This window comes from Opisthocomus hoazin, chromosome 6 (assembly GCF_030867145.1).
Source record: "Opisthocomus hoazin isolate bOpiHoa1 chromosome 6, bOpiHoa1.hap1, whole genome shotgun sequence".
Taxonomy (NCBI): Eukaryota; Metazoa; Chordata; class Aves; order Opisthocomiformes; family Opisthocomidae; genus Opisthocomus; species Opisthocomus hoazin.
Window position 1 is genome coordinate 65,045,173 of NC_134419.1, and position 11,494 is coordinate 65,056,666.

General features: G+C 43.2%; 1 protein-coding gene across 6 annotated transcripts in view; it reads right to left on the bottom strand.

The window, feature by feature from the left end:
• BTRC (beta-transducin repeat containing E3 ubiquitin protein ligase) overlaps positions 1–8,933 on the bottom strand; it is a 122,741-nt gene extending 113,808 nt beyond the window's left edge. For all 6 annotated transcript variants that reach the window (XM_075423602.1, XM_075423598.1, XM_075423601.1 and 3 more), the window contains exon 1: positions 8,780–8,933. In XM_075423602.1, coding sequence (XP_075279717.1) covers positions 8,780–8,827 — 48 coding nt within the window. In that variant the 5' untranslated portion in view covers positions 8,828–8,933. The remainder of the gene's footprint in view (positions 1–8,779) is intronic.
• Positions 8,934–11,494: the final 2,561 nt, after the last annotated feature.

Genomic DNA, 11,494 nt, shown 5'->3' on the forward strand with positions numbered 1-11,494 from the left:
AAGTCTTACTTTAAGATCAGTGAGATACAGATATATAGGAATATCTTCTTGTCGGTAAAAAAAACTTTCAGGACATTTATGCTTGTTTATGAACAACAGCTGTGACAAAGTACAGGGGCAACACACTTCACTGGAGTCATCCAGAAGAGAAGAACAAAAAGGAAAAAAATTACAAAAAGAAAATTAACAGGGAATGTAGATTTTTGTTCTTTAGAATCTATTAGCAACACAAAACACCATCTGTCATATTTGAAGAGGGTGTTACTATTGTCTGGATTTCTTCAGAAAACTGCAGAGATGCTTCCAAGACCCATCTTCTAAAACCAGATTGATCCATCATTTCTTGAGACTACACCCACTTCTCATTGTTCTAATTTGCAGGAGATGAATGATAGCTGGCTGCACTTCCCAATCCCATTGAGAGTTTTGGCATACAGGAAGGAAAGGCATTGAGCAGACCCAATGAACAATTCACCTGGAGAATCGCCAGCATCTTCCTAACAGACAGAATTTGAGGCCAACTATCCATAAACTAAAAGCAACTCCTCTGTAAACACTGCTCCATTCTGTATCGCTCTCACAATAAATTACAAATGACGTGTGTAGAGAGGGAGAGTGACTATACTGTATGACAGACTTCCATGCTAGACCAATTTTCTGTGAAACAACTAGAGATTGTTTTGGTTGCTACATGGGCAAGCCTGAATAGGTTAAGATTTTCTTTTCTAAGTCAGAGTGCAGTCTAGCCCTGCTTTGTATCCAGGCAAAGACAGCCATCACCTTTCTCCTGGTATTTAACCCATCCTCCCATATTCAAAAAAAAACTCAACAAAAACCCACATCATCTCACAATCTGTAAGAATAACTACTTCCTTAGCTGGAAACATCAAGAGAGAGGACTCCTGCAAACTGAGAGAATCCACACGTAGGCACAAAGCCAGCCGATGCAAAAACCACAGCAGAGTTCTGCACTGGCTGGTATCTCCCAAGCTCCCTTTCTACAGCCTTCTTCAGATCAGTTTTGCTCCAGGTGCTTCTGAGAAAGATGGGCCATCTAGATTACAGTTAGAAGTACACTTATTACTGTTCTATTAACATACAACTGCAAGTAAGAACTTCTTCTTCATTCCTTCATAGTATGTCCCTGCAACTTTTCCTTTCTTACCATGGGATGAAGGAAATTAAACCAGCACTAAGGCAATTTGCTAGTCCAAACTGGTTACTCCAGTGGATTCAGCCGAGAGGTTGCACGGCTCCTGCTCACAGACTGTAACCACTTTGGTCCTTCCCTCAAGAAGACTGGAAAGACCCCTTGCTGAGCCTTCCCATTCTTCCTCATTCTCTCCTTCCTCCTGCTCTCATCAAGACGAATGCACAGACCCTGTTTCAGCAGTGAGAGGAGGGAAAACTAAATCAGATGTTTCTCAATTCTTAGTACAGAAAAGGACTAGCAGCAGCTAGAGAGCACAAAATTATGATCAATTGTTTGTTTCCAAGCAAAATCACTGTGGAAAAGTGAAATAATTTAAAACTGAAAGTCTTCATTGCCGCTTCTCAAACCCTCTGCCATCACAGCTACCAAAATCGGCTGTGCACACAGAGCTGCAAGCAGGCTGAGCACCCATTGGTTAATGGAACCACGGAACTTGCAGATGAAAGAAAAAATGCATTTTAATGCAGTTTTTAGAAATACTTGTCATTGTTTCAGTATTGCCATTTAGTGAATGGGACCGATTTCTCTCTCAGTAGGGGATGATATTTTAATGATGTAACAACATACTTCCCAGAAGAAAGACAAGCCTCATGAGGCAGATTAAAACTAAGAATATTCAGATCTCATTAAAAACAGACAGTTTCAAGCCATTTTTAAAATTAATTTTGTTTAATGATAAAATGTGTTATCTTAACAGGTGGCTAGCCAATTGTAAAATTAACCAAAACATGGTCAGAAGCACAAGGTTAGCTATTAGAAGAACCATTTTTTTTATTGTGTCTTCTATTATCAGCATACCATATGACCCTATACAAATTTCTCCAGTCCATGACCCCAGGCAAATTTCTGAGGTTCAGCTTTCTCTGCAAAGCAGACGTAATATTTGTCCAACCCTAGAGTTCCCCAAGACCTCAGATAAAGAGACATTAGAAAGTATTGTTTTTTAATAAGCAGGGACATATTTAATGGAACTCCCAGGACGTTTATTTTCAACAGTTTCTGTGGGATCAAGAAGTTCTTCTCAGCACTAATCAGCATCCTGTCAACAAAACAGCTTCATGTGTGATTGCTTATTTGTATTTTGAGCACTAAACACTTAGCCGCAGCGACTGGACTCTGCAATAGTACAAGTCGCTTTCAGTTTCCACAGCGAAACACACACTGCATTCAGTCTTCCTGTGCAAAATCACTTAAAATACATAAATAATACACCTTGCTGAGCATCTCCTGAAAGGTAGGAAGAAGGAAATGAGGAAGACTGAAGAAAATATCAAACATTAGAAACACTAGTTAAGTTTGCCACTGAGAATGGTTAAATATCACATAAATCTCACCAGCACACATGGAGGCTAGAGATGACACAATGTAAGCAGACAAGGAAGTGAGAAAACATCTTATTCCATCTGCATTATTGAATTGAGCATGAAAATTCTTACACAAAATAATCAAGTTGCTCAGCTTGCTGGTTTTGCTGGTCTTATATGTGATCTGATCATTCACACCCTAAATATTGTTGCAGGGATCACTGGGAAAATGAATATGACGAGAAATGCATCTATACAGATGAAAATAGTCAGTGGAATCCCTTCACTTAATTCTTAACGAAAATCTAGCTTTCCTTGTAATAGAAAACAAGTACTTTTCATTAGCAAGTTTTATGATAAAAACTACCAGCACATTAAAATCCAAAGAAAACAAAACAGTGGATGAACACATCCACTTGACAAGCATATTAAGTTAACATCCATACATCAGGAAATGGTTTCTGATCGCCACTTTAAATGTTTTTAGAATGTGTATTTTAAATGAGACCAGACCATGAAGTTTCCTCTGCCATTTAACTTCTAGTCTCAAGTCATTATTTCTAGTACCTCAGTGGCTACTAACACTGAAAATAAACAAGAAAACAATGTAACTACACTTCCATGGCATTTATGGCCCAGAGATCAGAGCGTGGTTGGTCACTGGCAATACTCCGCAGATCACCATTTCACTCTTTCTCCATCAGGCACCTCTCACAGAGGCGATCTCCAAGCACTGGACATTCCCACCTTACCTCTAGACATAACACAGAATAATTTTATTTTCTGCCTCTGAAGTCTTCATTACCTCTTTTCATATCACAAACCACTACAGAATATTGAGAATGTGGAGGCCACTGTGCATGTCCTGTTTCTTCCAAGGATTATTTAGGAAACCCTTTGCCTAATCAAACTTTGTGGTTAGAACAGTCTGCTTTATCTTACTAATGAGAACGATAATTTAGTACCAAATACTAATGAGGAGTTATAGCTCTGCTGACTGGCAAATTATTTGCCAAGGCAGATTAGTTTAGCTGCATAAAATAAATATCCACCTGCACATACTAGCACTAATCAGGGCGTGAAATTAAACTTTTTATTCAGTAGAAAATAACTGCTGCAAGGCGGCGATTTAGTCTGGGAAGCAAATATTAAGGTCAGCCTATTCTCTCTGCTGTTTATAGTATATATCACAGTGCGGAGAGCACGGTGCAACAAATTCTGCTTTTTAAGTCTATGAAACTAAATACTTCAGTGATGCGATAGCAAATTTGCCATTTGCTTTTCTAATTGCATACATTTAATGGAGCAAAGTGGCTGAGATGAAACACTACCAGAGAAGTGGGGGTGAAGTTACTAAAGTACCAAAGGCCTGCAACAAGCGCAAAAGAATCTATGGCATAACATTTGGGGTAGAATAAAATAAATCAATATTTTCTTTACAATATATTAGTCCCAACAAATCATCAAACTAAGAGGATGTCATTTCATTTCTATTGGAAAAAATTACTAAGCATATGTTTAATATTCAAGCGGGACTTGCAACCCCGCATTTAGGAGGCAACTTTCTGTTATCCCAGCTGTTTTACAAAATTATTTTCATTGCTTTCATGCCACCCTTGCTTCGGACACCCAGGGTTCTCTGCCACAACGATTACGACACAAATATGGTATTAGGAAGACTGTAAGGTTCTCAAAGCAGAGTTTTAAAACAATAGCTAACAAGTCCTAGGTCTTAAAAACCCAGTCCTACTGACACCATAAATCATAGAGGTTCAGGGCAAACAGAACCTCTTTTAAAGCCTAAGCCTTCATCCATCTGTTCCATATATACACACACACACAAATAGAAGAAAAAACCCAAGAGATTCCAAGTTTATTACCCTTCAGCCTCCCATTACGCTGACTATTCCTTACTATATTATCTGTCAGTTACGTGCAATCTCCTACAAGCATGAGAATATAAAAATTAAGGAAGTTCAGTGTTTTCTCTCGTTAAAAAACAAAAAATAAAGAAAACCCCACCACAATCAAAAACAACTCACAGATTCATCTTAAAAGACAACAGGTTTTGATTCTCCTGTGAAACTGGAAGGACATCAGGACCTCCTAGAATCATGTCACCCAGAAAGAAAACGGCGGTCTGGGGGAGAAATTGAAAAAAGGCACCACGAAGAACGCTAGTATCAACATCTTTCTATTCACAAGCCAGGAAGTTAAATTACATACTGCAAATTGATTCATTCAGAAAAACTAAGAAAGTGAAACTTCATTAAGTATCAAGCTATTGCCTCTCAAACCATCCTAGACAGGATCCCAAACTGGTCAGGTACAGCTCCAAGCACTGCTAATTAAACACAACTGAAGTTGTCACTAGTCCATTGAAGAAAACAGATGTTGCTTCACAGAGCTTTGATATTTTTCTTAAATACCTTTCAAAATGAGGAACAAAAAATATGAACTCTTATAAAAAGGGCTTTATTGTATTTTTATAGCATATTACATACCTTGTAACAATCATTCTGTTAAGTGTGAATGTCAGTTTTATTTTCTGTCCCTTTTTTCCTGGCTATTTACAAGCTTGGTAAGAATCATTCCTTAATTAAGTCTAAACATAGTTTTATATAAATGGATTCCTGGAATTAAAAACGTTCAGACTTAAGAAATGATTGTTACACAGACAGTAACAGGCCGTAAAAAAGAATGCCACTTTAAACAAAGATTTCTCATTTTAATTAAAAAGATAATCATCAGAACATTCGTACACTTAACAGAACCATTTGAAGCTACTTTGAAAAAATATCTACTATTCTATGCAGGCATATGTAGTTTGCTTTATATGACATTTAATCAAAGTCTCAGTTGAGCCTATTGCACTCATACTTTAAATACTGTATCTACAGTTTTAAACACTTTATTCAAATATGAAAGTTACTTATTGAGCACCTCATTTCTAGTACTTTTGTAAATGGCTATGACAACCAAAATCCCATATTCTTGAAGGCATAAAAACAGAGCTCTCCAGGGAAAGGGTTTTTGTGTGGGTTTTTTTAAGCTAATGGACACATTCGCCTCTCCTTTCATCTTGTGCATCAGCCTCTTACACAACATACTTTACAAACAGTGTAGTTCCATCTGAAGTATTGCAGAAACACGAAAAGGGGCTGAGGTGAACTGAGGCAAGTTCCACTCTGGCAAAATCCTTGGTGTAGCTGCAGAATACTGGACTATATCATTTACAAGATCATATTTTAAATCTACGAACTGGCTTTCATTCAAAAAAATCTTTGAAAGATGGCATGAACAATACACAACAGAAAACACTCATTCACCAACAAAAACAGTCTTCCCTGGTGAGCAATTGCTTAGAATTGCATAATGCTAATACACAGTACTTTAGTATCAGAAATAAATTAGGCCTTCTTAAGATGTAGATGTAAACTGAGTAGGCAAATTAAGTTTAATAAATGACTTAAACCTTAAAGTATTAGATTATACATATTGTAGCTGACCGTGGATAACTAGGAAACTCGTAGCAGATATTAGCTAAATGCAATATTATTTCATCGGCAAGCAACCAAGCCAATACCAGCCAGTAAGGCGGCAGCCTTCTTTTACTCCCGTCAAAAAGTTGCATCGACATGAGCACACAGAAAAAAAAACAGAGTCTGGTTTGTCTTTCAAAGCATCAAATACAGATACTTTAAAGCTAGATAATTTCATTCATAATATTAGCATTGGATGAAGTCTCCATGTGACATTTTTCTATTAGAGCTAGACATTAAAATAAAAAAAAAAATTACTAGGTCAGTCTTGCCTGATACCTTGTGACTGAAGAGAGCTGCTCAAAGTCAATGCCAAAAAATAATTATTGACATTTTTAAGTGGAAAAAGTATTATTTTCTAGAGGAGCACAAAATTACTACCACCTACAGGGCTGCTTTTCAACGTGAAATGAAGCCTACCACAAATCCATATCAAAAACAAAACTACCAAAAGCTGGAGAGGGAATAGCTCTCATGCCTCTAAAAGATACTTGAATATTTACCTATGATGGCACTTGGGAAACTCTCAGGAAAATCAATAATTAATAGCAAAGCCCACCTCAACCCAAACTGCAAGCCACCTAATGAGGAGGATGTACATGAAGCGTATCACACACTTGGATGAACACGATAATACACTGTGAATGATTCAGCATTAGCTGAGAGGATGCACGAGCTGATCTACTACTGCTATGTAGATAATTGTACCAATGCCATTACCGCAGTAGCTAAGCACTTTCTGGGTGCTGAAAGGCAGAAACAAGACGCTTCCTAGGAGGGACAAGCTGACAGCTTGCAACTGATACCTCACGTACCAAAACAACACACCTGTGCCTCACCTCCACAAACACCAAAAGGCCCCACAAAGCCTGACAAAAACTTTACTTCATCAGCATCATTAAAGTAAGAGCTATGCTCTGGACAGACGTGCGCTAATGTGAAAGCATGAGATGCCTTAAACAACAGCTATTCTCACTCTGAACCTGCAAGCAAAAATACCCTAAAAACTTCAGAGGGGACAGAGGGAAGCCACATCTTTCACTGCACTTTTTACAAGCATTTTGCATACAAGAGGCTTTTTAATGAAACATTGAGGAACTTGGTTTAGCTTTTAGTTCTCAGTGCAGCCTGATCTTGATAATTCCTCCCTTTATCTGGTGCTCTTAATAGATGCATCTCCTGCAAGAGCAGCTCGCTCTCACACTCAGGTCTCTCCCTAGTGTCGGGGAGCTTTATTGTTTGAATGGAGCACAGCCAGCTGCAAGACAGACAGCGATTCCCTCCGGTCGCAGGCCCAATCTTGTGGAAGATCTCAAATGCCTGGACTAAGACCTTGGATGGGAATCTCGGCACAGGAGGTAAAAAAAGCAACATACAAGAAGTCAGCACAGCACATTCACAATGCTGTTTGGCAGGAGACTAAAACTTTTCAGCAGAAACTTTTCAGTATATGAAACTCACTATCTAGAGGCAGGTTGTAATTACCAAGCTTGCCCAAACACAAGTGCAACCGGATCTGGGACACTCCTTCGGCCAATCACACACCAAAGAGGATAGTTCATTATTACTAATTGCTACCTTGCCTATTTAGGTATCCACAGCATTTTCCCACTTCACTGAGCTGAGACTCTATAAATCTGACAAACTTGAAGACTACTAGTGAGAGGGTCAAAAAGTCTCAAGAGAAACAAGTTCTACAAGATTAAAAAACGGAAGCCAAACAAGTCTTTTGAAGCTCAATTAAAAATTAAAATTTGCAACTAGTGTTTCCTCTACTTCATTTTGGCCATATGTTCTGAAGGTTTCATAGAATTGCTTCCTCTTGGTGAGCTTCGATGTCATTCTGTACCACTGGTAGCACTAATCCAACCCAAACTTTTAGCATGTGTTGCCAGTCATTTAAACTATATCCTCAGGGAAAACAACATTTCTGGGCACCCGAAATTTACATTAAAACCAGCTGGCACCAGCTTGCTTTCATTTCTAAGTCTTATGTTTCCAGCCAAAAAGACTTAGAAATATCAACAAATGAAGAAAAAGAGAATGAAACTACAGCTTAACTGCATCATGCCTCAAATCTAAGTAAACTAGCCACATTCCAAGAGCATCTTGGGTGCAAGTACCCCCAAGGCTGTTTTCCATGCCAAAGGCCAACTCACAAAACCTAAACAATGTAGGTGCTCTTCACATGCGCTAGCAGTGATCTGCTGCTGCAGCAGGTGAAAGACTTCAGTGTCAGTATTTACAGCTCTCACGGCAGCACGGAAGGAAGAACAAAATAAAATCGCAGAGAGATGCTGTGCAGTACAGGATAGTCTCAGGTGCGTAAATGAAGGGAAAATCCCAAAAATTACATGTTCACCTGCCCCTCGGTGCCTCTGGGCCCCTCTGCCAGCTCTTGCCTCACTCGAGTTTAACTTCTCCCGCTCCCAGGTGGCCCCCGCAGCCCCGCCACCCTCCCACCCCCAATGACACTTATCCATGGATCTGGGGCCCCCGCTCCCGGCACGCAGCCCCCTCCCCGCACCCCACGGCGCCTCTGCGGCCCTGCTCATCGCCCTCCCCCGCCAGCCCGGCGCCCCCCGCCCATCCCGCCCGAGGGTCCCCTTCCCCGCTGCCCCCAGCCCCATCTCCCCCCCTTTCCGCCCCTGCTCATCCCTCCCCCCTCCACACACACACCGGTGCCCACCCCCGCGCCAACAACCGCCGCGGCCCCTCACCATGAACTTGAGAGCCTTCTCCTGCAGCACAGCCTCGGCCGGGTCCATAGTCCTGCGCCGGGGCCGTGGCTGGGGCCCTGGCCGCCCCTCCTCTCAGTGCCAGGCCGCAGCCAGCGCACACAGGAACCTTCACTGCCCTGCGTCCCCCTCTCCACCTCGCCCCGCTGCCCGCAAGGCGCATGCGCCGCCCGCAGGCCCACGGGAAATGGAGTCCCCGACCGCGCCACCATCGAGGGCCCTAGCCGCGCATCGGAACTACAAATCCCGAAAGGACTTGGGGCCGGGGGCACGCAGGGAGTCGGCTGGCGCATGCGCTCTCCGCCGTAGAGGGGGCCGACGGGAGTTGTAGTCCTGTGGGGCTGTGACGGTGTAACCGGAGGGCAGGGGCTGGGGGGGTGTTGCTGCCCGGGGCGTGGGAGGGAAGCCGCGCTCCGTTTCCAGCCGCAGACGTGCCCTGGCGAGGCGCAAGGCTGGTCCCCAGACACAGCTCTGCGCCCTCATCCATCAGCATCTCGCGTGTGGCTAATGGCGGGGTGCCTGCGCGGCTGGCAGCAGGCCCGCCTGGCAGGACGCCTCTCCCGCGGCGCCTGCAAGAGCTCGGCTGCTCCCTTGTTTTGCTCCGGCTGCACTCCATGCTTGTGCACTGGCCATTGTCAAGTCAGTTGTTAGTGGTACACCATTGAAAGTTAATCCCATGCATGCGTAGAACGAGTACCAGAAATACCTAGTGGCTTCCGTACGGGGAGAAAGCCGGTCCGGAGGGGCCGTCGCTGCTCCTTGGTGGGGGGTACGAAACAGGGAAATCTGCAGCACTGGAGTGGGTCAAGTAGGCTGACCTCCTTCTTGAGGGATGTTTGTTCAAACTGGTCCCATAAAGACGAACTCCTAACATAAACAGCCTCGCGTGGTGCTTCGGTGCCCTTACGCTTAGCTTTTCTTTCTAATAATGATGCTAAAACAATTTTCGCTAAAAACTGAGCCAAGTTCCCATTGCTGTACCAAGCAGCAAACAAAAAAAGAATTGATCAGCATCCCTGTAATAGCAGCTGCACATAGACTGAAGGGTATTTACCATATCCCCCTCTTTAATCTTCTCTGTTGCACACCAAACAAGACCAGCTCGATCCTGGGCAGCTGTTGCTTCTAATCCTCTCGGTTTTGTTAATTTTGTCTAATCTCTGTCCAATTTTCCTACATTCTTTACAGTGTGCCCAAAAGCTGAAGCCACCTCACATGGCGCAGCAGAGAGGAATTACCTCCTGTGTCTTTAGTACTAATTATAAGAGCCTGATAAGTTTTTCCTTTCTCTGTAGCAAACAGAACACTGATTCCTATGCAGTTTGTCATCCAGTAAAACACTCAGATTCTTTTCTTTGCTGCATTTATATATTTGACTCTGCATCTTAAGCAAGTTACCCTGAATTTCTTCCTATTTAGATGCAAAGGAGCCAGCCACAAACATCAGCACTTGTTTGCTGACATGCAGTTTAAACCCATTCTTTTTGTTCCTGTGTTTGACCTGTAAAGTGAGGCTTTGAGCCGCAGGTATGAGACCAGCGTCGCCTGTGCACCAGCCCCTTCCCACATTTGCTCTAAACACCCCACCTCCTCCGGGTTTTTTAAACAATATAATCAGAGAGAAAATGTTGCAGAAAATATGCCTGTCACTGGATTCCTTGCAGGGTTGTATGACCTGGGTGGTGCCTTATGACCCAGCACCAGGAGTGTCTCCTCCAGCCAATGACCCCGCAGACGTGACGGGAATGTAAGCCCGTGCAGGGTGTGATGCTGGGATGAGCTATTCTCCCAGAGCCGTAGCTTGAGAGAAGGAGGCAGGGATAACCTTATGTCCTCCCTCTACGATCCCAAGGCATAGAAATCTTCCAAAGAAAGCTTTCAGGTCACCAGGACATGGGCTGCTATGCTTGGACTGGCCCAGCCACGCTCTTCGTCATCATACTTTAAGCCCCCACTCTTAGCAGTGAAACGCCTGAAACGCTTGGCTGTAATGGGGCTGGGCATTTTCCAGACTGCTGACAGCACTGAAAACACTTATCACAATTATATAAATAACAGTAATTATAATGAGGGAGTCCTGTAATTACAAAGGGACAACTCCTGTAACAGTACCGCAGGCAACCAGGGGCCGCCGGCGCTTGGGGCATGGCTCTCCTGTGTCTGCTGCCGCCGTTGGCTGGTGTGTAAATGGATCCTCGTCGTAGCAGCGTGACGGGCTCAAGTCTTTGATTGCACGGTTTATTTGTCAATAATATCTGATGCTGGCCTAATTGTAGGAAAATTGAAAAGTGTAATGCTTCAGCACTAGACACCACTGTCCCAAAGCCCTCTAGGCTGATTGATCTGTCTGGACTGTAACTTGTAGGGGATTAACGTCTCTGGGTCATAAAAAGCATGAACGAAGTGGAGCCAAAACTAATGAGTGTTTAGGTGCTGGACTTAACCTTGGTGGAAGAAGAGAGTGGCTCAGTTATTCTGCTACACCACCATCGGGACCCCACTATGCAGGATGACTGCAGAAGGACAGGGCAAGAGTGTCCACCACAGAACGGAGAGACTGAGGAAGGACTCGGTGAGGCCACTTTTGGCCCGGCAGCCCTGAGCATGGAGATAACGCCTCGCCATGTGAACCTCGCCTGGATTCCTGTGTCTGCAGCCCAACCTTGTAGCCGCTTCCCACCGTGGGATGTTCGCTGC